Source organism: Epinephelus moara, chromosome 6, assembly GCF_006386435.1.
Source record: "Epinephelus moara isolate mb chromosome 6, YSFRI_EMoa_1.0, whole genome shotgun sequence".
NCBI classification, from domain to species: domain Eukaryota; kingdom Metazoa; phylum Chordata; class Actinopteri; order Perciformes; family Serranidae; genus Epinephelus; species Epinephelus moara.
Window position 1 is genome coordinate 43,509,224 of NC_065511.1, and position 24,368 is coordinate 43,533,591.

The window sequence follows — 24,368 nt, forward strand, 5'->3', positions numbered from 1 at the left end:
GATCTGGATCGGCTCCGGTACCTCCTACCAGTTGGATATGCCCAGAACACCTCTAATGAGAAGTGTCCTGATCAGATGCCTGAACCACCTCAACTAACCCTTTTCGAAGCAAAGGAGCAGCAGCTCTACTCCGAACTCCCTCTGGATGTCTGACTCCAGGAAACTCATTTTTGTTCACTACCCAGAGCTCAGGACCATAGGTGAGGGTTGGGTAGATGGACCAGCAAATCAAAAGTTTGCCATCCAGCTCAGCTCCCTCTTTACCATGATGGTCGGGCGCAGCACCGGCATCACTGCTGACACCAAACTGCCGATCCATCTCATGCTCTCAACTCCTTCTCTTGGGGCACCAACTCTCTTTCAACCCAGAGGGAGCAATCCACCATTTTCCAGCAGACTTTGACTTAAAAATAATTATTATTTTGAGATGTCACGATGCAACATCAGAAAAAACGATTCATGAAATCGTACATCTCACATCTTAGCTTTTTTTTTTAAGACTTATGAAAACACGATTTAAGACATTTTAGTAGCAATTAAGGCCTTATTTTTAGATTAATGAATCCAATGCCTTTGAAAGCTTTTGCAGGAACCTTGCAAATATATAGCATGTTTAGTAAAAATGTATGACAGAGAATATGGCTGTGTGATGGAAATATTCAACATATGAACGTGGACACACTGAAGCAAAGAAGTTAGAAATTCAAAACATGTGCATCGTAAAATATGCCAAAATATGAACTGTAACCCATAAAAATAAAAGATGTGATTAATATAAATGGAGGAAACTGACACGAGAATTTACAGGAAATATACTGCGTGTTGTGAAAAAAGCGCATCGTGTTTGAATTAACAGTCACAGAGGTCACGTACAGTATATGTACAGATAAGAATGCACTGTGGTAAAACGCATTACGTTTCTGCACAGACGCGTCATGAATCATGGCAGAGCAGTGGTCAGTTTGATTCAGGACTGGTGTTCCAACCGCCCGAGAATGCTGCTGCTCACATCTTGAAATCATAAATTCCCAATCCATACTGGTCCCTCTCAGAAAACTTAGCGACTACTCCTCTCTGATGGATGACGGTTTCAGCAAATGTCGGGAGCAGTTTTGGAGGAAAAAATGACATTTTTCTGGTTCTGATCCAGATTCTGTTCCTGGTTACACGACTTCAAAACATGAGTGTCGACACCACCCACGCTATGTCAGGATAACCTGGAGCTTTTCGTTTGGCATATGACCTTATACTGGATAATCTCCAGTGGGATTTATAACCTCACAATGATAATTCTGTTAATAACAAGACGATCTGACAGAATGTTTTACAGCAGTAACATTCCTGTAGTGTTGAGACAAAGATTCTGGGATGTGAAAGATAAATTTAAATTCATGGTGCTTTCATTTTAATTAAATGCCAAAACAGTGTTTCTCCTCCCACATAAAAACTTGTATTTATACAGTACAATACTAAATCAGAAGTAATTAAATGAAAAATACTTTAAATGAGACAAACGTTTTAAAAGAAATGAAAATACAAAACTGATCACTTCCCCTCATGTCCTCAGGTCTGATGATGAGGGGGAAGCAACAAAGCTACATTCACACAAACGTTTGGAGCAGTTGCTTTTGTACACTGTCCCATTTGCTTATTAGTACTTCACTGTCTTAACTGCCTGCTGACAACTTGTCCTAATGAAGGAGATTTTTCAAAAGGAAGCACATTTCTACCTTGAGAAGATGTGCGAGGATGAAGCCTCACTAGACGAGTCTTTTGTGCAAAGATCTTATCTCAATTCAATTTCTTATTTTTACCAAAATCCCATGTTTTCAAGTGCTACTTTGCCCCTTAGATTAGAGTTACAAAGGAGTCGTGGCTGAAATCTTCCCCTGTTGAACAGGAAAACCCTTCAAGACCCTGAAACATCATCAGTAGTTGTTGATGGACGCTGTTCATAGAGGCTTGGGATTCATACACAACTGAAGTTTCACGGTATTGATCGACCAAACAAGTCATCAAATAAAAAAGAACACGGCTTCATTCAGAATGTTCTCCGTATGTTTTCCTACGCAGAGTGATGCACCCAAATCTGTGCACGCCCTACTTCATCATGAGCCAGAAATTTGTGCATAACCCACATATTTTGTAAGGCTGCGATCATGTGACCAATGTGCTGATGGGAGCAAACATGGTCCTGAGCAGTTGGTAGGGAGGCAGGTTGGGGTGGTGGATGGGTCGCAAAACACAGAACTTCTGCCAGGAGACGGGGGTTCGGTACTATGTGGACTTTGAATGAACTTCTAGTTGTTTTAAGGTACATCAGCTTGTTTCCTTGCCTAAACCTGACCTCTGTAACTTTCTGTTAAGGATTTAACGTCATTCTTGGGATGCTAATTCGTAGGAGATCATAGGAACTGCTGTGTGTGCATTTCGTAGGATATATTGTGAACTGTTCTATGAGGATAAGTTGCTTCATTACCAGGCCACTTATGATGCTCTGAAGGCAACCCATGCTCTGACCCTGCCAGTCTGCACTGATGTCAGAGGAGCGCCAACAAGTGCAGCAACATTGCTGCTGGACTTAAGTTAAATTTCAGGCGTCATGTGTCATGAACAACAGTGGAACATCCGTTGGAGGCCATGTACCCTGAACACTTCACCCACCCCTCTATTGCAAGAAGAATGAGGACATCCTACATCTACGCACAGACTGGAGGCGTAGGTGGCTGAGTGGTAGGGTTGAGGAGTGTACTGGGATTGAGCCCTCATTCACACTAGGAAGATGAAATGATTGCTGGTGAAGTTTACAGATGTTAAGATGATTCCAACCTTCACTTCAATGTACAAATGTAAGGGTGTGGGCCATCTTGAGCTCACTGCAGCTCGCTGAATGCAAAACATGACCACTGTTTTTGGGAGTCCGAATGTGCCTTCAACTTTCATACATCAAGTCTCCAAGTTTTGAAAACGCCCTCAGTTCAGTTTGTTTTACTGAGTAAGAACAAAGGCATCTGAAATCTGGCGGACATGTTTCAGTCCAGAAAACAACTGCGCCAAAGAGGTGACAAAATGCAATGCATTCTGGGTAACACAGAGACAAATGTCAACATCTGGCAGCTTGGAAAGCCGAGCGTAACAAAACTACAACAACAGAAGTCTGGACTGATGCTCATACTCAGCTTCTTAGTAATATGTTCTCAACTGGAAACCACAGCAGAGAGACGAGAGGAGCGAGTGTAAAAGACTGGACCTATTTGTCTTTAGAAACACGTTGAACATGGTGGGACGGGTCACAGAAACTCTGTCTAATAATTAAGATGCTTATGAGTCACTTTTCTTTCCACATCGAGATTTGCTTATAATTTGGCAGCTTAAAGCAAAAAATGCAACAAAGGAAACTTTTCTGCTCTGAGCTCAGACCACAGAAAACAAACTGGAGGTGTGATCGAACACAGCCAGCGTCAGGAGTCCCACTCCTCATGTACGTCAACAGGCACCGCCAGGGTGAGAGGTTTAACTCCCACTGAAGCCACACATTTGAAAGCAGTGTGTTTTCATGGTCCTGTAAGGAGCCTCTGATAAAAGCCTCCCCGACTGGTTTACATTACACACTCTGTGAATTTACGCTCGCACACAAAAGGTGGAAAGAGTCAAAGAGAGGAAACAGAGGACGTTCAGACTCGGCTCAAAGTGCCGTGTTACAGGACGGCTGATGTTCTTTTAATGAGCCGACAGCTGATATCAGTGTTTGGGGTCAGCAGGTTGTGTGTGCGCAGTGTCTGGGTGACTCACATCAAAGTTACCGCCGTGTGGTCGAGGTGACCGAGTCTCCCCAACAACTAGACGACTGAACACACAGTGTGAAAGGCTGATAAAGGCTGAACAAATACACGCCGACACACACCTCTCACTCACTCAGTCACTCCCTGTGTGTGTGTGTGTGTGTGTGTGTGTGTGTGTGTGTGTGTGTGTGTTCAGACTGTGGAGGAGGACGTGATGAAGGAGAGGAGCACACTACATGTGTGAGAGATTGAAAGAGTGAGTGACAGAGACAGCTTGTAGAGAACAGTGACGGATGATTTTACACAAAATCAGCTGCATGAACCAAGATTTTCCTTCAGGGTGCAGTTAGTCCTTCTTCTCTTTCATCTACTTTCAGTCTTTATTTAAAGGGTCAGTTCACCCAAACTTCAAAAAAATCATATCTTCTCAATCAACACTAGTTTTATGTAGCCATGCAGCCCATTTGGGATATTCGTCTATGTTGCCTTTCACCCCAAATAATCCAGTTTACTGTCAACAGCTGCTGTTATGAGTGTTTTTCAGCGTTAAGTAAGAAGCTCTGTGAATTATCTGGAGTAACAGGAACTCTGACTCTGGAAAGATAAATCACTGTTGAGTAGCTGAGTGCTGTGATCATCATGGGTGAAATAAAATTCACATCTGTAATATTGTGATAGCAGCAGAAATCTCTGAAAAAAATCTTTCAAAACTTGGACAGAATAAACGGAGAGATTACTGAAGCTGGACTCAGACTGGAGTTTTGAAATTGATTTTGAAATCTGGTTGCGTCACAAACATCAGGAGAAACTTCACACATGTTCTTCTCTCGAATCTCAAACATGCACTCACTGCAAAAGTTAAAAATAACGCTGATCACTCACCAGAGAGAATAAATAATATAGTGCCAGAGGAAACATAAATGCACCACTTGACGTGATCTCACAGGGGCAGATGTAGTCAAATCAGAGACTGACATGATGCATCAACCTGCTGTAATGCTAAGGTTCATCATGTAACATTAAGGAAATCCTAGTTATTAGTGTCAACAGTAGTGCTAGCTAATGTTGAGCTGCTCCAGTCCGTACTGACGTAATCACAATCATAACCAGCCAGAATTGAACTCCTAATTATCAATGATGATCAGGGTGACCCAATGAGCCTGTGAGCAGATCGGGAGGTTTCAGAATGGATCTGTTAACATCTCACAGTTCCAGATAATTTGGGCGGAACATTAGGACCAACCACGGTCTCAGACTGGATTACTCCTCTGATTGTTGAGAGGGGTGAATCGGAGATAAATCGTCCCACAGCTCCTGCAGACTGAACCTGCTTTAAAGCTACCTGAAACATAGTATTTTTTAATAGTTTATTTTTTTTTGTAAACTGGCCTTTAATCAGGAGAATTAGTCGTTTCTGTTTCTAATTTAGCTTTCTCAAATTATCTCACAGTTCACCTGAACAAGTCTTTAAATGTTTCATACATCACTGGTTGTTGACAAGTTTGTATGAGGTCATCCTCTTTATGAATACAACAGAGTGGACTATAAGGACAACACAGAGAAACAAATACAAAGAAATCCACACAAACAAAGAGAAAATCTGTTACAAACTGACCCATGGGCTCCAGGACAAACTGCTCCTGAGTGACGGCCAGAGGAGGCTGGATGCCGACGGTCAGCTTAGAGGCCTGTACAACACAACGGGCCTTCACCTTCACCTGCAGAGGGACAGACATCATAGAGGTGAGGCCATGGATGTTTAAAGTGACCTGGATACAGCACTGAAGGCAGGACCTCGTTCATTCCTATGAAAGTTGCTCTGTGAAGCCAAAAAAGCACAGAGCAGGCGCAGTACAGACTTCCACCAGCCGAGTCGGCTACTTCCAGTTTAGCATTCTGCTAATTTGAATGGGGTGAAAATAATTTAATCTTGCATCTTATCTAGACTTTTAAAATGTTATTGGACGTCATTTTGCAGGGGTTAATGTATCCACTGATCTACAGACGTCTCTTTCACACTGTAAGTCTATGTGAAAACGTCTTTTTGGGCCCAGTTGCATTACATGGTGGACTCGGAAATTGCAGTACCCCTGTTTGACCACTATGAAAATTGGCTTCAAGACCCAGCTCGCTTCCTGGGGGCCTGGGTGAGACAGGGAGAGGACAAGGAGGAGACAACAGGTCAAGATGTGTTGAGGAGACAAAAACAAAGCAGAGAAAAAAGAGATGAGAGAAAATGTAGAGATTAAAAATAAGGGGACAAGAGGAAGAGAAGAGAATGAGACAGCAGGTGAGACGATGAGGACAGCACTGGTATGTGATGTGACATGTAATGTGCAGCCACAGCTCACCTGTACGGTTACTGAAGGAACGGGCAGGCCGTCAATATCTTGGATCAGAGCTTGCTGCAGACAGAGACAAAGAGAACGATGAGTCTACCTGTGTGTGTGTGAACAGTATTTGGTTGTTAATGTGTGAATGTGTCTATGTGTCTACCGATGGGTTGTCCATGCTGGAAGACACAGCAACTGTAACAATCAGGTCCTCCTCAGCCTCAGCTTTAGGCAGGATGTCTGAAATAACAACAGAAGACTTTTATCCCAAAACACTGTACCAATAATGTTCCTCGGTCGATGTTTCATACAAACAATGGGTGATCCCATTTTCAAAATTTGAGCTACTTTGGAAGCAAACATCTTCAGATTATTTGTGACTTGTTAATTCTACAAATAATCAATTGATTTTTAAAGACACTGGTTATTCATTTAAGATATTCTAAATACAGCATGAAACTCAAACTGACTGAAAAATATTGTTTTTCTGGATCTTTGTCACACTATGTAAGAAACTGCAGTTTGGGCTCTACTAACTGGTGATGGACATTTGTGATTATTTGGGAAATTTTATTTACTTCAAAAATTCAAATTAAGTAACTTGTGTTTTATCTATCTATCTGACCAGTTCAGGTTAGGGTTAGAGTCTCAGAGTCTCCATTAAACTTGCGGCAGCCTCCTACCCTGAGTCCTTGTGGCCTCTCTGATGAACTTCTGCAGCTTCTTCATCTCAGCATCCACCTGCTCATAGTCAGCCTCTCTGGCATCCACCTTGGGCGTGGAGAAGAAGGAGGGGTCCGTCCCCATGTAGGAGCACAGGAGGTGACCGTCTGAGCTCAGGCTGACCACGACTCCTTTAATCTCCCTGAGGAGAGGAGAGAAATGTCCAGGCAGATAACATTACGTCATGTTTTCTCTCCTAACATCATTAACACACAGCATGTAATTTGTCTGTTGACAAAAGTTTATTTCCAAAGTTGCTGCTGTTTATTCCTTCTCATCTTTCTTTAGCTGCTTGTCATCTTCCTGCTGCTGTTTAAAGGTGATGCAGAATTTCAAAATGAAGTTGTGACCTAAAGATAATGATATTGATCGATGTTTTCACTTTGCATCGATGGTATTGGATCATTAATCACTGAATCGATATATCGATCCAGATCGATGGGTTCTAACACCCCACCATCACAAACAGATTCTAATTCTGTGGGAAATACTGAATGTTCATGATAATAATTTTGCCCCTCCAATTTCATCACAAGAAAATCCCATAAACATCACAATATGCATTATGATTACCAAGCTGCTGTGAAATCAGGCGATTCAGGCTGAAACAACCCAAAAAAAGCCTGTGAAATCCTGAAGGACTGAACACTGAGTTTGTGATATGGATCAGGATGGAGAGAGGGAGCGCAGTAGGAAATGCTGTGTGATGCAGTAATGTATTTAAAACAGTGTGTGTGTGTATGTGTGTTAACTGGCTGCAGATGTGTTATAGTTCCAGTCCAGTGAGGCAGTAACACACACACACACACACACACACACACACACACACACACATGCTCACACACACTGGGGGTTCAGGTCAAGAGCAGCGGCCGGCTCCACACCTGCACAGGAGGGTGTCTGAGGGGGCATAAAACTTTCACTTTAACTGCTGCGGAAACATACACCCACACACACACACACACACACACACACACACATCATTTCAAATGTCTTCTATTCGGATAAAATCCAGATGAGATTTAAGACACTTTAATTTAAACGTAGCAGCGTACAGTACAAACATCTCCTCGTGCTGCTGCGTGTTTTTAGTCATTTTAGATCTTTTTCTTTGGAACATGAATTTATGCGTGTCAGGATCTGGTTTTCTACAGTTCTGTTTCAGCTCGGGTCCAAATTTGGACATGTGCGGACCTTTAGTTGGTGAGGACATTTTGGAAAGTCTCATGATCATTTAATCCGAGCTCGGCTGAATTAAGTAATAAAACTCAATACTGCCTCCAAAAACACAAAACAAAGACTCCTGGAGGAGGACTGCTGTAAATCACAGATATTCACTGTGAGCTGCCCGAGGGTCTGTGTGTGTGTGTGTGCTGTAGTGTGTGTGTGTGTTCCTCTCCCACCAACACGCTGAACAAGACGATGACTATCAAGTGCTTTGAAACAACACAGCCTCAAACTAAACCAAACAGCTACCCAGACACACACTATCTCTGCATCTAAAACACACACACACACACACACACACACCATCATTTGTCAGCCATGTTTGTGTTTTGCGTTGTAATTGTATCAAATTGCGGTTTGATTGGAGTCGTTCGGAGAAACACAGATGATTGGCTACAGCTGGCCCCGCCCTGCTCTGCTCTGATTGGTCAGTGAGCTGGAAAAGCTTGTCGGGTCATTTCCTGTCAAAATTCACACACTGGATTTCACAAGCTGATAAACACACCAACACACCTGCTGTGTGTATTCACCCGTGTTGGAGGCATTTTGGCGCCATGTTTTTTCCCGTAGTTTATTCATTGTTTATTTGTATAGGGACGAGTCTGTACCATAATGCTGCAGCAGTTATAGCCTGAGCTGATTTGCCCGTCCCTACATGAGACGAGTGCTGCAGACATCAAACTTAAAGGAGAAATTCATCAGTGGATATTCAGTCAGTGCTGATGGTGATTGCAGTCAACTGAACCAATTAACTGACCTTTCACTAAGCCCCGCCCCTTTGTGATGGTCTGACAAGCTGTCAGAGTGAGCATGGAGCCCACACTGAAGAAATAGTATCATATTTTTGGAGAAATGAAAGAGTGATGTCAGAGAGAAGCAGACAGAGGGGTCTACAGTCTGTGTTTGAAGGATATATCCAGGCTGTCAAACTGACTCAGCCACAACAACAGGTTAAAAAGACAAAGATAGTTAGAAGCTTAAGCTGAACTATAGGCTACAGATCACAGTGTAAAAGTCACAGTAGACAATGAATATAAAGGGAAACTTTGCTGATATTGAACCAGCTGTGTGGCATCACAGTGTGTGCAGACGAACGGTGTCTGGCTTCGCTCTCCTGTTGCTGCTGGCACAGTGATCTCCACCACTGCACAGGCAGGGATCTCTGGGGGAAGTCAAACAATGTTCATGTGCGCACAATGCGATGGCTATAAAAACATTAAACAAAACTCTGAACTCAACATGAAAATACAGACGAAACAATACAGGACAGAGACTAAGATACAATAAAACACCATAAAGCAAGAAGCACGAGATCATTCCCTTCATGATGACAGGACTGATGCATCCTCTAAAATGATCCCAGTCAGGATCCAGTTGGAGTTGTGCACATGTTGATCCCAGAGCAGAAAAAGCTGTTTGTCCAAATGAGGATTAATGTGACAGTACAGTTCCTGCTGGATGGTGAAGTTAATGTTCCTGTTCATCAGCCTTAAATATCCTGTTAAACCCTAAATGCAGCACGTTCATCAGCGGGGCCATGTGTTGCCTTTACTGCCACAGAAGAGGAATAAATCTGTTATTCGTGTGCGACACTGCGTCTCTGCCAGCACTGATGAAGGCTTGCTAATGTTACCAGCAGCTATTAATGAGAGGCGCTCTGCCAGGGCTCTGCGTTTTATACTTGGTGCAGCAACTGCTACAACAACAGTGAAACAAGCTAGTTTATAGCAGAGAAAGCTTGATGAGTAACAAAGAAGCGTCAGCCTCTCGTGTGACACCTTTATAAACAATAACAATGACATCACATGTCAATAACAGTCATTTACAGCCCTGTTATATGACGGCTGATCTCGTCCTCTGCTCGGAGGGTAAGGAGCTTCTGGACGTCAGTGTTTTCACTAGTTTTGGCCGCTGTTCTTCTTTGAGTTAGCTGCTAACTGCAAACAGCTGCTTCTCAAATCTCCCGCGTGGATCCGACACTTAACACGTTGTCAAAATGTCACACCTGTGCCATCTGTGATCCCATCCTGCCAGGTGTCCCTTTCACACAGACGTTGTTTCAGTGCCGTTACGACCTCCGCTGCCAGCTCAGAGGTGAGACAACTTTGTTCCCCCGTGTCACGGTTGTGCCTTTTGTAAAGAACACTGATGTGAAATAATGACGCAACATTCCTGCCATGAACAGGCAGTGTATAGGGGCTTATGTGATTATGTGTATAGAGCAAAAAGCTTTTACCAGGTTAAAATATCACACTTTGACTCAGATGTTGTTCTAAAAGGTTTGGGAGCATTTTATAGAGCTCTGATGTGAGAGGAGCCTTCAGTTTTCAAAGTAATTTTGTCCCCACTATAAATTCCCTCTCCAAGGTTTTCTATTAATGACATCCTTAATGTTCCTCTACACAGACACACAGGAGTGACCTGGATAATTTAACAAGCTACACACTTTATCTGTTTTTACATCTACAACATTTCACATTGGCCGATCTGATGTGGAGGTCGCAGTAGCGATTCCTTCATGAAGGCGTTCCTTCAGCCGACTGTCTCGTACGTTCAGTAGCTCTCAGGAGGTTATTTCATTTATCTCAGAGGCAACTGTGACTTCACATGTTTTGCTGGAGGTCGTACTCACGGGAAGTTGGCGACGCGAATGGCCACGGGCACAAAGGAGAGCTGGGCGGCCCACTTCAGAGTCACATCCTGGTACACCAGCAGCATGTTGGTGTGGTTGCCTAGCAACAGGTTGGTCGTACCATCCGTCACTAAAAAAGACCAGAAAACAAAACTGTTACACAGACGAACAGAGCCTGATCACATCATCTGCTCCTGGGACAGTCATGTTTATGATCGTCTTCTTGGTAAAATAATATTCCTGATTACACTCTTTACATTTGAGGATGAGTGTTCAGCTCACATTACTGAAACCTCAGGATGACACTGAAAGAGACTTGATAGAACGATGTGACTGTGATGTTAGGTTCAAAGACATTTCTGTGATTTTCCATGAGTAAATCAGGAAGTTGTCATCATGACCTTCTCCCTTCCTGCTTGTTTAATGTCACTTGTCAGTCTGGATTCAGCTTCAGTGGGACTCTACTGAATGAAAAAGGATCGAAGTGAACTACCAAAGTGTTTTGTGCCCCAGAGCAGCTCAGTTTAATCTCCTGAACATGCTCAACTCTTTCATAAAGTAAGAAACTTGGTGAGTGATGCAACAAGGATGTAAAAATCAAGACAATAAAAAGCTTTGACCCTCTTTGTTTCCTGTCTTTTCACTCAGATTTGTAGTTTGCAAATGTATTTATTGGTTTATGATATAACTTGTGGCGGCAGTAGCTCACCCCACAGGGATGTGGCTGCACACAGCTCCCTGTAGTAGAGGCTGCTGTTAGCTAAGCTAAGGGAGCGCTTGATTTGATGTGCAGCAGAGTTTTCTTTGAGCGGAGCGTTTTAAACATCAGTATCACAGCTGATCATGTTCATTTAAATGTGAAAAGCAAAAATCATGATTAAAATTCGAGTACGGTGCAGCCCTGTTCTCAGGTACGAGGTTTGATCAGACTTTAGCATGTGTGTGTCGTATGACCTGAGGAGGCTGAGTCAGTGGTACGATTATATACTGTAATAGATCAAAACGAATTATTCCGCTGACGCATGTTCTATTTTAAAGTCATAAAATAATAAATGATTGATCACAAAAAACAAATGAAGGTTAAAATCTGATTCATAAAGTACCACAATGTAAACTTCACTCTGCTGCGATGATTCAACAGAGTTTCATGGCTGCAAACGCAGCTTCAGTTTCACAGCAGAGCTCAAGAGTTTAAGGTTTTGTGTCTGATTGTTTGGCTCTGGAAAACAGCGGCGCATTCACAAAGCGAACAGTATTAACACATTCCTGTGGTGGGTGGCATTGCCCTTTAAGATGAGTGCAACTTCCTGTAAAGTAAAATCATTTCTCTTCATGTCACGTGTGGTTTGTTTATGTTATTGTCATTTCGATCTTTCATTTAAAGACAAGGTCAGCGTCTGTAGGTGTATACATGACTCAAGTTACATATACACTTTCTCCTGTGACTCATCAGGAGAAACATTAAATATAAATACCACTTGTGTTTTACTACTTATGTTACACACACACACAAATGTCCAGTCCGTCCCACCAGCGCTGCAGCTACCACCTAGAGAGATCTGAGGTGACGGCCACACGCAAAACAAACACGCCTCACTCACACGCAGCTGACATTATAGTAACAGCGGTCAGCAGGGTGGTGCGGCGCAGGGGTCAAAATTACAGAGTGTGTGTTGGTGCCACATCAAAGCAAACACACACCTTCTATCACTGCATCAGCATTATAATTACAACCTAATTAGAAAGGTCCAATCTACATTCTGCCGTCATGTTCAAGCCGAGGTTCAGCTCCTGTCTTACTGCTCTCGTTACTCTTCAACCTCCACGTTGTCTCCTCTCCTCTGACCTCTCTGCCTCACTCTTGCTCCCTCCTCACCTTTCTTCCTCTCCTTTTTTATATTTGTCTTTAATCATCTTTATTTTCCAACCATCTGCATCTAGTTTCACTCTCTCCACTACTCCCGTCGGTTTGCCTTTTCCCTTCCTCTCCCTTCCTCCTCTCCTCTCCTCTCCCCGATGTGTCCGATATCATTCCTTGAAGGAGAAAAGTTGTCAAAGACACATACCGTGTAACCGCAACATCCTCTGCTTTGATTGCAGCCGGGGACAGTTGTTGGATGTCGTTTCCCTTTTTCTCTCCCACCATGTTCCCTTTGTGCCTCTCAACCACACTCTGTCCAACAAATTCCTATAAATAATCTTAGAAAAACTAGAATTACAGACTTGCGATTTTTTTGCCTTTAATGGACAGGACAGAGTGAAGATTGTGAGGTGGGGAGAGAGAGAGAGTGGGGGGACGACATGCAGCAAAGGACTGCAAGCCAGAGTCGAACTCGCGACCTCTGCAGCGAGGCATCACCTCTATACATGGGGGGCCGGCACTATCCACTAAACTACCGACGCCCCGACAGACAAGTGTTTTATCAGAAAATTATGATGTCACAGTTTGACCTTGTGAATATAAAATGTCATCATTTCATCCTATTTAACATTTGTGTGAAGTTTTGCCATAACTAGCAAAGGAATTCTTGAGTTAGGCCCAAAACATGTTTTGTGAGGTCACAGTGATCTTTGACCACCAAATTCTAATCACTTCATCTTTGAGTCCAGGTAGACATTTGTGCCAAATTTGAAGAAATTCCCTCAAGGCGCTCTTGAGATATCACGTACGGACAGACAACATTACACCTCACCTGCGCAACAACATAAATAGGGTAGAGAAGAAGATCTTTTATCTTCTTCTTCATCTGTCTTTGGAAATGTTTACTGGCTCTTTGGTGACCTCTGCTACTGAATGTTCTCATGTTGGTACAGTTTCACATCACAGACTGAATCATTGTGATGTCACGGTAAACGACTGGTAATCAATAGAAATTGTGGAGATATGTGAAATCTGCAAACTTGTTTATTTCTGTTGTCATTTTCAGCTGTAACTGAAACATTTAAAGATCTATAGTTTAACGCAGTGCTCCGACCTCTCTGATGTTTCTGCTGTACTTATTTTATGTACTGCGTTCTGCCAACATCTTTGATTAGCCAAATCTACCAGCACAGAAGCTACACAATGTTCTTCAGCAAAACTTATTTTAGCCACCTACAAAAATTTGAATCAATTTAAGAGTGCGCTTTTTTGGGGAACCCTTTTCCTTCACTTTACACACTCTGCTCCTCGTTGAAACGAGCAGTCTGACAGCAAGTTTAAAGGGATAGTGCACCCAAAAATGAAAATTCAGCCATTATCTACTCACCCATATGCCGAGGGAGGCTCAAGTGAAGTTTTAGAGTCCTCACATCACTTGCAGAGATCCAAGGGGAGAGGAGGTAGCAACACAACCCCACCTAATGGAGGCTGACGGCGCCCCAGATTCACGTGTGCGCTTGCGCGAGACCGTGAGACATGGGCACCGCTGTGCGCTTGCGCGAGACCGTGAGACATGGGCACCGCGTTCATGTGTGTTCACGTGCTTTCGCTGATCTCACGCAAGCGCGCACACGTGAGCGTGGTGCCCAGAGAGGCAGTCAGAGCTACAGGCTACAATGAGGCTATAAACAGAGTTCAAATGACGTTTTTCCAAACAACTTTTTATGTCGGGGCTTCAGGACACTTGGATCACTACGACGAGCAGTATGGAGATATTTTGTGGTTTCAATTATGTGTTTTTGGACGTTTGAATCTGGGGCGCCGTCAGCCTCTGTTGTGCTGCTACCTCCTCTCCCCTTGGATCTCCGGAAGGGATGTGAGGACTCTAAAACTTCACCTGAGCCTCCCTCGGCATATGGGTGAGTAGATAATGGCTGAATTTTCATTTTTGGGTGCACTATCCCTTTAAGCTGTTACTATATTCTAAATATAGCAAACTAAAGTGCACACTTTAGTGAGTGTCCTTTTACCGGGATCATCTCAAAGCACACCTGTGTAGTAATGATGCTGTCTAATCAGCCTCACCTGTCAGGTGGATGGATTATCTTAAAAAAGGGGAAGAGCTCACTGACACAAATTGTAACAATCTGAGAGCAATTTCTTTTTGGCATTTTTGCCTTTATTACAAAGTAAAGTGTAGCATGAGGTGGAGAGAGAGGGTATGGTAAGCAGCAAGGGTCCAGAGTTGGAGCTGAGCCTGCAGCTGCTATGACAGGAGCATGGCCTTTGGAAAAGGGGCACCTGCTGTACCAGGTGAGCAAGTGGACGCCCTGGAAATATATCTTTTGAGTGCATTAAAAATATCTTAAACTTAAACCTGTGTAAAACAGTATATAAACTGTTCTGCAGAGAGGAGAGACAAATTAAAAGGAAAAACCAAAGAGTCTGTGGAATTCTTCTTGAGTGATGAACACCAATTCTCTAAAAAAAGAAGAAGGTGATGTAGAGCGCTGTTCAACACGTCACTTTAAAATCTCCCACAGGTGATGTGTTGGGTTGGGATCTGGTGACTGTGAAGGCCAGATGGTTTACATACTTTCATACTCATCAAATCATCCAGGGAGCTCGTCTAAATCAACCTGTCGCCCATTTGTCACGTTTCTAGAAGTGAGGATCAGATTATCTTATTTCAAACCAGAGATTTAGCCTCTCATTGTGAAGTGTTCCTGTGGAGAAGTCGACTTGTTTGCGAGAGAAAGAAAGAAAGGAATAGACGGACAGAGGGAGGGAGGGTGACAGGGGGAGGGAGGGCAGCGGTCCAGCAGAAGCAGCTGTGAGGCTGAAGGCCAGAAGGAAACACTCAGGAGATCTCCGCTGTCTGTCCTCCTCTGCACTACACTCTCAGCTGTAAGCGCTCTGTGGAGACCCACTGAGTGTCCGTGCACCATGACAGAACCCTCGCTGAATGGTGGGTGGCGGCTCTGACAGTCGCAGTGTCACTGAGTGTCCGTCTGTTAACAATAAAGAGTGCAGCAGCAGTCTGATCCCGCGGCCACGAGGGGATTTTTATGTGGTTTTGATTGTTGACAGGAATCATGTCCCAATAAAAGCTGCTTTTGTTGCTCTGGCACATCACAGACTGAATTTATAGCCAATTTCCAAGAGCAATTGAAATAATGTAAATAATGTCTGGAACAGATAGTGAGGGGATCTTTGAAAGCTGAGACACCGCACTTTAAAACATCAGCTCTTGGCTGTTCTCAGAATCCCTCCATCCATTCTCCCCTCTGGATCCTTCCTCCACTCGTTTTTCTTTGCTTCACATCCTTTTTTTATTTTCTCTTTCCATCTGCTCTCCATTTCAGATCAAGTGTAATACTCTAAAAAATGGTTCTGTGGTACATTGTTGCGTGAACTGAAGCAGACAGAAACATTTTTGTTGCTGTAAAGAAGGCTCATAAAAAGGTTGTTTATTGCTCCATGCTCAGAAGGTTACACACAGAACTTTTATTCTACTGGATTTAAGCCTCGTTCTGGAGGTCCAGCCATATCTGGGTAATTAGGTTTGCTTGTGGTGATAACAATCAGGCTGCTGAGAAGTTGCACCATTTCTCCTTTTCTCCCATATCAAAAAATAAATGACTTAAGCTCTTTAGTCCCTGAGTGCCAGGCTCAATAAAGTGAACAGAAGCACAGAGTCAGCCTGTTTAGACCTGGGATTAACATGTGTTTTGGGTGATTCGATCACAAGTGGACTGCGCTGAATACACATCTAAATGACCATAAAGACGCGCTGTGATGCAATCACTCAAACCACTTGCTGAGGTAGTCTAGGACACATTTGACCACATATCTTTTGTTGTATAAACACGAATCTCCCCAACAAGGACTATGTCATTGGTGCAGGTCGTGCACTAACGCTCTGTGATTTACCCATTTCATGTCAAGTTGGACAAAGTGTTGCATGGGCATCCATTGTTTTGCCGGTATTCGCTGTGACGGTAACTTACCGCAGTAAACATGAGCCGCGGTACTGCTTTTGTGGTTACCTTCATACCGCAGTACTCCGGCTACAGCGGCAGAACAGGGCCTGGTGGCCGGCCTGCCTGCCTGCCTGCCTCACGCACCTCCCTCGCTACGTGATAGAGGTGGCCTGGCCTACCGCACCAAACCCAGGCCCGCGGGAGAAGGGGGCCCTCCCTCTTCCCTTTAACGCTTATACATAATATATAACGTTTTATACACAATAATAGATGGATTAGCAACCGTTTTACTTGACAATAAATAGTTTCCATCCTAGACTTGTATGGCTTTTTAAATTGTTTTATTTAAGGTGCAAAAAAAACAGAGAGGACGATACCGCGATTTCATACCGTCACCGCATCCCCCCAAAATAATGCTGTGATATTGATTTTAGGCCATACCGCCCAGCCCTAGCTGACAGTAGGGATGTCCCGATCCAGCTTTTTCACTTCCGATCCGATACCAATATTACAGCCTTGAGTTTTGGCCGATACCGATACTGATCCGATCCAAGCGTGTAGTCATGTCATGTCAGTCATGTTAGAAAAGGTCTGATCAAGCGATATTACTCTAACAAGAACAACTACTTAATCGGGTTAGTTAGAATGATCCACAACAGTTGGTATGAGAAACTGACCTGTTTATTGTTAACAGGGTTAAATAAACAAACCTTAAACGTGAACATTAAATAAAAAATAAAGCTGCTTTGCTTTGGCTGCTTTGGCCCCTTAATAAATAGAAAATAAATCAACACAAGAAATCTTTAAAATGTCTAATATTGAAATTAAAACAGCAGCAAGACTCCGCACACTTGTACTTTGGCCCCCTAATAAATAAAAAATAGATTAACACCACAAGACATTGGCATTTAACAAACAATGCAGCCTTTCCTTTTCAGTTATTTTAGCAGCGTCAGTGCCAGCCTGGTGCTGCTGTTTGTCTGATTTGTCTGGTTTGTCTGCTGAGTGTCTGCATGCTGGCCTGGTGGATTGATATTAAGTGCTGGAGCGGATCACTGGAATGGACTGCTTGAATTGCGGCGCGTGAGGACTCTATGAAAAACTGGATCGGAGTTCTTGGATCGGCATTTTTCCATGCAGTCCGATCCGATGCCGATGCACGTTTTTTGCTAATATCGGCGGCCGATACATCCCTAGCTGACAGCACTATCACCTGTTATCCTGGGTAGCAAGCATGCTACAGAGCAGCTAGCAAAAGTGTGGACATAATGACTGTGTGCAGGACAGTACTGAAATCTGTGAAACACAAGCGGTCCGCTGGAGACACATGATAGACAAACAGAAAGAAAGACTGAATACGTTTAGAGATTTATAAAAAGAAGTAAACACTACTGTTAAGTTACCTGTTCTCAGGCCTTTTTGTGACGTCAAATGTGACACGCCAGGAAAACACACACACAAAAAAACATACTCGTGTGCTGCAGAGTCATGTTCACAGCTCTGGTCTACTCGCAATAGAAAAGGAGTCTATATCCTATTTTTAGTAGGTTTACCCGTGTTTAAAAAACCTGCGTACACATTTTTTTTTTTAAATTGAGCTCTTACTATTTCCTTTGTTTTATTTTTTATGAAATTTGTGTATGATTATTTTATATTTCAATAACTATACAGCACTTTGGTCAACTGAGGTTGTTTTTAAATGTGCTTTATTAATAAAGTTTGACACATCATGCTAATTTCAGCAGGAAAGTGGTATAATATGAAGTGTGTTTTCTCTGGTGTATAATCACCTGAAAATAAGAATCTTTGTGCTTTCATTTTTGCTTAAAATGAGATGTTTTTCTACACAGGGAGCAGGTCCTCATCTACGGAGATCACCATGTTGCACCGCCATGTTTCTACAGTAGCCCAGAACAGACAAACCAAACACTGGCTCTAGATAGAGACATTAATGTTTTTGCGTCGGCCATCGTAGTTAGCAGCACATCTGTGACCAGCAGTGTTGCATAAACACAGATTATTAAATGTGAAACAGCTTCATTCAGTGTTTTGACCAGTTTAAATCGGCTGATTCATGTGTTCTGGAGAGGAAGTGACCTCTGAGGATAATTCAGCTCCTGGTAAAAACAATAAACACTGAAGGAATTCTAACCAGGAGAAGATTTAGCTAGTTGCAATCTGAAATCTTCACCGTCACTAAATCCCCCTCAATCTGACACACAGTCGTCTAAACCAGCAGAGAGGAACGTCTGCTCCGTCAGATTCCTTGAAGACTTAAAGATGACCAAATATGGAAAAGCACAGTTCTGTCTGGGCAGGAACAATATATTGTATATCAGATCTATCAATCTATATATATATGTATTTATTATGAAATCCATTCATCTTGCCCCACATGTTTATCCACTCCAGTGTGTTCAGGTTTTGGTTTAATGCATGCAGCAGAGCGACTCCACTTATTCCATCATGTTGTGCCAAGAGCAGCTTCCTGCAGAGCCAGTCGTGTGGCACGGGGCCACTGCACAGAGCCCTGTGTTTTTCTGGGTTTTGTTCTCCTCTGCTCCACAGTTGGGTTGTGGCAGGTGCACCGATGCATGGTGCGTTTTGTGTTACTGCCCTTTGCTTTACTCCAGGGTGAACACATCAGAGCTTTACCCTCGCTGGATCGGCTAAACCTGAAACCATCCCTGTGGAGGCTGAGCTCAGTTCAGTGTCACGTATCCAAATCCTTCAAAAACTTCTCTTACCCAATTTTATGTCTCACGATTCCTGATTAGCTGCCAAGTGCTATGAAGTATGATCACTTTAGCCTTTGACCTTTTGCTCTCTGTGACAGGTGATGCTCACACCTGACATGTTTGCCTTCAAACTAATAACTGCCTTTAAGATTCTGATCTAATTTGGACTCAACAGAATTAATCTGACCACAAAACACAGAAACAAGACGGACACTTCATTTGTTTCCCATCACCTTCCACTTCTCTGTCTTACAGGTTTCAGTTCTTTATTCTTACACATCCAGTTAAGGGCCTTGTTGATCTGTTTCTACAGCTCAGCCAATCATCTTAACTGGATCAGACATGCAGGAGTAAACCTGAACAAAAAACTTGTTGAACAAGAAGAACGTGAGGACTGTAAAGCTGAAATATCCCTGTATGGATTCGGATTTTCTTGCTGCACTACATAAGTCCTGTAATAAAGGTTTAGTGACCTGGTTTACCCACAGACTATATAAAACAAGGAGACGTAGTCACCATGAGGTCACTTGTTGGTTTGTGGACCTATGTTAGGAAACCTTGAGTTTGGCATTCAGGGTGGAGCTGAATGATGGATGTCAATGATGCATTGCTATGCCTCTATCCTGATTGACAGGTCATTGTGGTAGAGACTTGTCAAAAGGTGGCCACGCCCTAAAGGATCTCCTGTGTATTGTCTGTTTAACACTAAATAAGACCATCATTTACAAAATGAACATCATGCTGTATTGAAGAAGACTTGCAACTAGTGACTGAGATCATAAAGTCATTAGGAACAGGAGGTAATAATCAGCTCCTCAGGATGTCACCATGGCATCAATTAATGCAAATTCAGCTAATTCCTGTGTATTCTGCACGAGCATGCAATTTCGTCCAATCACCACAACTTTACCCCAAATGTGACAATCTGAAAAGTGTAAAAAATCTCATTTTACTGAACAGCTATTAACAGGTTTAACGATAGAGTCGAGCTGTTTCGGTGTCAGTGTGAGTTTGTTGAGAGCGTTAAATGACTCGATGACAGATGTTAGCGACTGCTGCTGTGTTAGCTCGTGCTAATCCATGCAGAAAAAGTAGGAGGAGAGCAGCTGACAGAGGCCATCCTTCAGTGCTGCGTCAAATAATCCCCACAGCATCACAAAGCGTTTCTAATTCTGTGGGAAACACTAAACGCTCATAATAATTGGCCAAGAGATTTACCTGAGGCGTAGGGCAGGAAGCAGCTGGGGTTGAACTCCAGCTTCTTCATGAAGCGGATCTGGCCATTGTCACGGAGACAGTAGAGGTTCCTCTCGCCCAGGACGAAGATGGAGGAGGAGGAGTGGGAGAAGGAGGGCACACAGAGATCCAGGGCCTGTTCTCCCAGGATAAAGGTCCAGTCAGGCTGGAGGAGGAGAACACACACACACACACACACACACAGTTACAGCACACTTCCTGAATTTCTTAAATTTTAAATTTTAAAGTCTGAGTGACAATTTCTTTTTTTTTAAAGATATCCTTTAGGGCACCTCCACCTTTAATCAACAGGACAGTGAAGTGTGAAAGGGGGAGAGACACGCAGCAAAGGACCACAGGCCAGAGTCGAACCTGGGCCGCCGCTACAACAGCCCTGCACATGGGGCGCCCGCTCCATCCACTAAGCCACCAACGCCCCTGAGTGACACATTTAAGGTCTTTGCACACCGAGTATGTTTTTTTGTTTTGTCCAAAATTGTTGCACGTCTAAAAATAAATATAGCCTAAAGTTGTGTGATTCCTGTTTGCACACTGAGTCTGAAACTTTCGTCCACCATTGAAATTTTCAGAAAAGGTTTGTCTGTTTTGTGTTTTTCACATCCGTCAGAGTCTTTAGAGACGTTTGACCACGAATCAGTGAAGAAAATGTGGTGGCAGGACACAGCTGAGATAAGACAGAGGAACAAGGCACAGAATCATTTCATAGCTCAGACAGCTACGTTCAACAGGTCAGACTGTGATATTCAGGTGGATGAAGATGAAGAGGAGGAGGATGCGGAGACAGAGAGGGAGGACAGCTCCGCCCTGTCATGCAGCTGCGGCGCCAAATGTAAGACAGGGAGGGAGTGTGTAAGGTTTCTTTGCCTAACAACTTAATTAAAAAGAAAGCATCCAAAAAATGAACTCAGCATGAAATGGCCTTCACTATCTGCAGCACTGTTAATGTCTCGTCACTAAAATCCATCTCTTTGTTTCAGTATTCAGATTGAATAAAGGCAGAAATGTGGACAAATGTATTTCGGCTCTATAAATAGAGACATGTGATCTGTGTGTGTTGGCGTTCATGGCTCTGATGCTTTTCGTGCAGCTGAGGGAAAATTTAAGTGTTTGTGTTCCAGAGTTTCAGACGGGATGATGATCTAACTCCTGTCCCACTGAACGTCAGTAGTAAATTGCAGGAGTATTAAAATAGTGAGGACGTTTTTCCTCACTGACATTCAATACATTGTCCAGCATTAAAAAGTCAGACTAATTATAAAGATCAATATGATTTAAGGTTATGGCTAAATGGCAAACAGCACTGTTTGTGCTGGTGCCTTTCATTTGTACTCACGTCTCTTTACCTTCTTTATTCCATAGTGCCGATCTTTCATACAACACTGCAGCAGTATATGTCTTACTGTTAAATCTAACTGTTGTTTGCAGTTATTAGTACTTTAATTTTCCAGGTATTATTTAATGTCTGTTATATTCTGTGCACGTCTTTGTTGACATGCAGGAGGCCTCTCAGGGGCTTCTTAGTTGTTGACATGTTGGAGTGACTGACTGCACATTTACACACACACAACCCATCAGGGGCCGTGTCCACAAAACAATTTTTCCTGAGGCCAGCTTATTTTATGTTGTAATGGGAGCACCGTGTATTTATGTTACACTACAAACGCCACCAGCGTGATGAGGCACTGAGCAGGAATTCTGCCCTGAGCGCTGCAAGTAGGGCTTTGTTTTTCTGAGTGCTGAGAGATGACAAATTTCCAAGTTTGGGTAAAATGCTAAAAGGAGAGACAAATACCACAAAGACCAACCGTCACATTTCAAGGCCCTGACACACCAAGGTGACGGTCGGCTGTCGGTCATTGTTTGGTTGACGATGAGCACCTGTCGCCTTTGTCGGTGCAGTGTGTCCTGCAGCATTGCCCCTCGTCAGTCCCCATTGTTTTTTATTAGCCAATTCAGCATCTTAAATCAGCAGCGATGGAGCTGAGCTCAGGCGAGAAGCAGAGGAGCGTCAGTGAGTAAAGGAGGAGCTAAAGTCCAGAGGGAGTGAGACCAAACCAACTTGTTCCATAAGGTCACATTATTTTTCTCTTCAGCAGAAATGTTTCCTGATGGTTTGTGTTATTGTTCACTGGCGCACGGTAAATATGCTCTGATTGTGTTGTTCATGTGCTAACTGGCTAACTAGCATCAAGACGCTCTTCCTGTTTCCCTTTTTCAATGATGGATACAGACGACCGCCGTCTGCTGCTGTGGAGACTTATGTCCTCTCAGCAGGAGCAGAACTTATGTGCTCTTAGGCCGTCAGCTGAGACGCAGCAAGTGAGGCGACACAGGACGGAGCCTTTGTCGCTGCTAATTCTCTTAGGTCAGTTTGGTGTGTCTGGGCTTCAACTGCTGAACATGGAGGAGAAATATGTTAATGTAGTTTGTATATATTAATATAGATTATATATCCTCTCAATAACCACTAAGACCGACGGGTTCGTCCTCTCTTTCTACAGCCTTCTGCCTTTCCTTCATGCAGAGAGAGCGAGCACTCAATAATGCACTACGAATTGTAGCAACCAGATGCAACCAAAGCGTCTCAGCCGAAAAATGCTGCGCCTCCAAAGCGCTCACGAACGCTCCCAGCTGAGGTGGCACCTGGTGTTTCCAGAGGAGCACCTGCTGTTTTAAGCTGGGAAAAAAAAAACCCTCTAGTGGACACAGGGCTGACGCTGTTGTGTATGTTGCAAACATTATTGTTTGTCAGACCTTTAACATGTTCAGCCCAGTCTTACAAAGAATCCATTTTTCCAAAATATGGATTCCTCTGTTGTTTATATTTGATCATGGAAAACAAAATTACATTTAACATTTCTGGGAAAAGCTGCTTTTAAAATCCTTATCAGTATTCAGTGCATCTCTGGCAGCTGGTGTGTTTGGCACTCACCGTCAGCCTCTTGCCTCCAGTCTTGAGGGGCAGGTCGGGATCCTGTCGACTCTCTGCCTCTGTAGCCACGGCCAGAGTCTCGTACCTGAGAGACAGAGACACACACAGCTGCTTATGCAAACACACACTGAGTGTCTGTGGATCAGTGTCAGTCTGCTGTCAGCGAAGTGTTAGAGAGATGTTTGCTGCCACAGTTTCAAAAGTTGTTTTCTGAGCCAAAACATTTCAGACATGTCAAAATATGAAATGTATTTGCATTCAAAACAGTGAATTCAGGGCTGATCTGCTGCTGAGATGAAAATATACTTGAAAACAGTCGATGACTCAAATGTAGAAGTCGTAGGGAATCTTTGACGTCCTTCAGACCTGACCCCCTTTTTTAACATTACAACTCTGTTTACTGTAAATTTAACCTCTGATCTGACTTTAGCTGACCTCTAAGACAGGCCAGCAACAGATTTAAGTTTGTTCAGTTTTGACTAAGTAGGTCAGTGTTGGCTGCTGGTGGAGCTGAGTGTAGGGATGGGAACTGAGAACTGGTTCCAGTTAAGAACCGGTCCATATTTGTCCGATCCATCTGAACGGTGTGCCTCCGAGATAATCAATTCCTTTTTTAAATGCCATTCTATGACACTGTGCACGAGTGCCGCTGCTTCCCAACTGAGCAGCTAAATTAAAATGTCCAAATATTCTCTTATCTCATCCACACTGTGTTCAGACTCACAGATAATAAAACTGTGTACGCCGACTTTTTTCCCTGTACAGAAAATTGATCAGGAGTTAATGAGGCAATCGGTAAAGAATCAGTGGCTGGTTTCACAAAACACCTCAAGTAGAGCTTAATTTCTCCTTAGCTGTGGGACTTACTTAAAAGTGTTGCACAGAATCCCTTACAAGGTT

General features: G+C 43.3%; 1 protein-coding gene across 3 annotated transcripts in view; it reads right to left on the minus strand.

Moving 5' to 3' along the window:
* Positions 1-24,368, minus strand: part of bbs9 (Bardet-Biedl syndrome 9) — a 242,450-nt gene that overhangs the window by 181,611 nt on the left and 36,471 nt on the right. For all 3 annotated transcript variants that reach the window (XM_050046001.1, XM_050046000.1, XM_050045999.1), the window contains exons 7-13: positions 23,469-23,553; positions 20,498-20,681; positions 10,698-10,827; positions 6,799-6,980; positions 6,279-6,355; positions 6,134-6,187; positions 5,398-5,500 (exon numbers count right to left, since the gene is read on the minus strand). In XM_050046001.1, the coding sequence (XP_049901958.1) occupies positions 5,398-5,500; positions 6,134-6,187; positions 6,279-6,355; positions 6,799-6,980; positions 10,698-10,827; positions 20,498-20,681; positions 23,469-23,553 (815 nt within the window). The remainder of the gene's footprint in view (positions 1-5,397; positions 5,501-6,133; positions 6,188-6,278; positions 6,356-6,798; positions 6,981-10,697; positions 10,828-20,497; positions 20,682-23,468; positions 23,554-24,368) is intronic.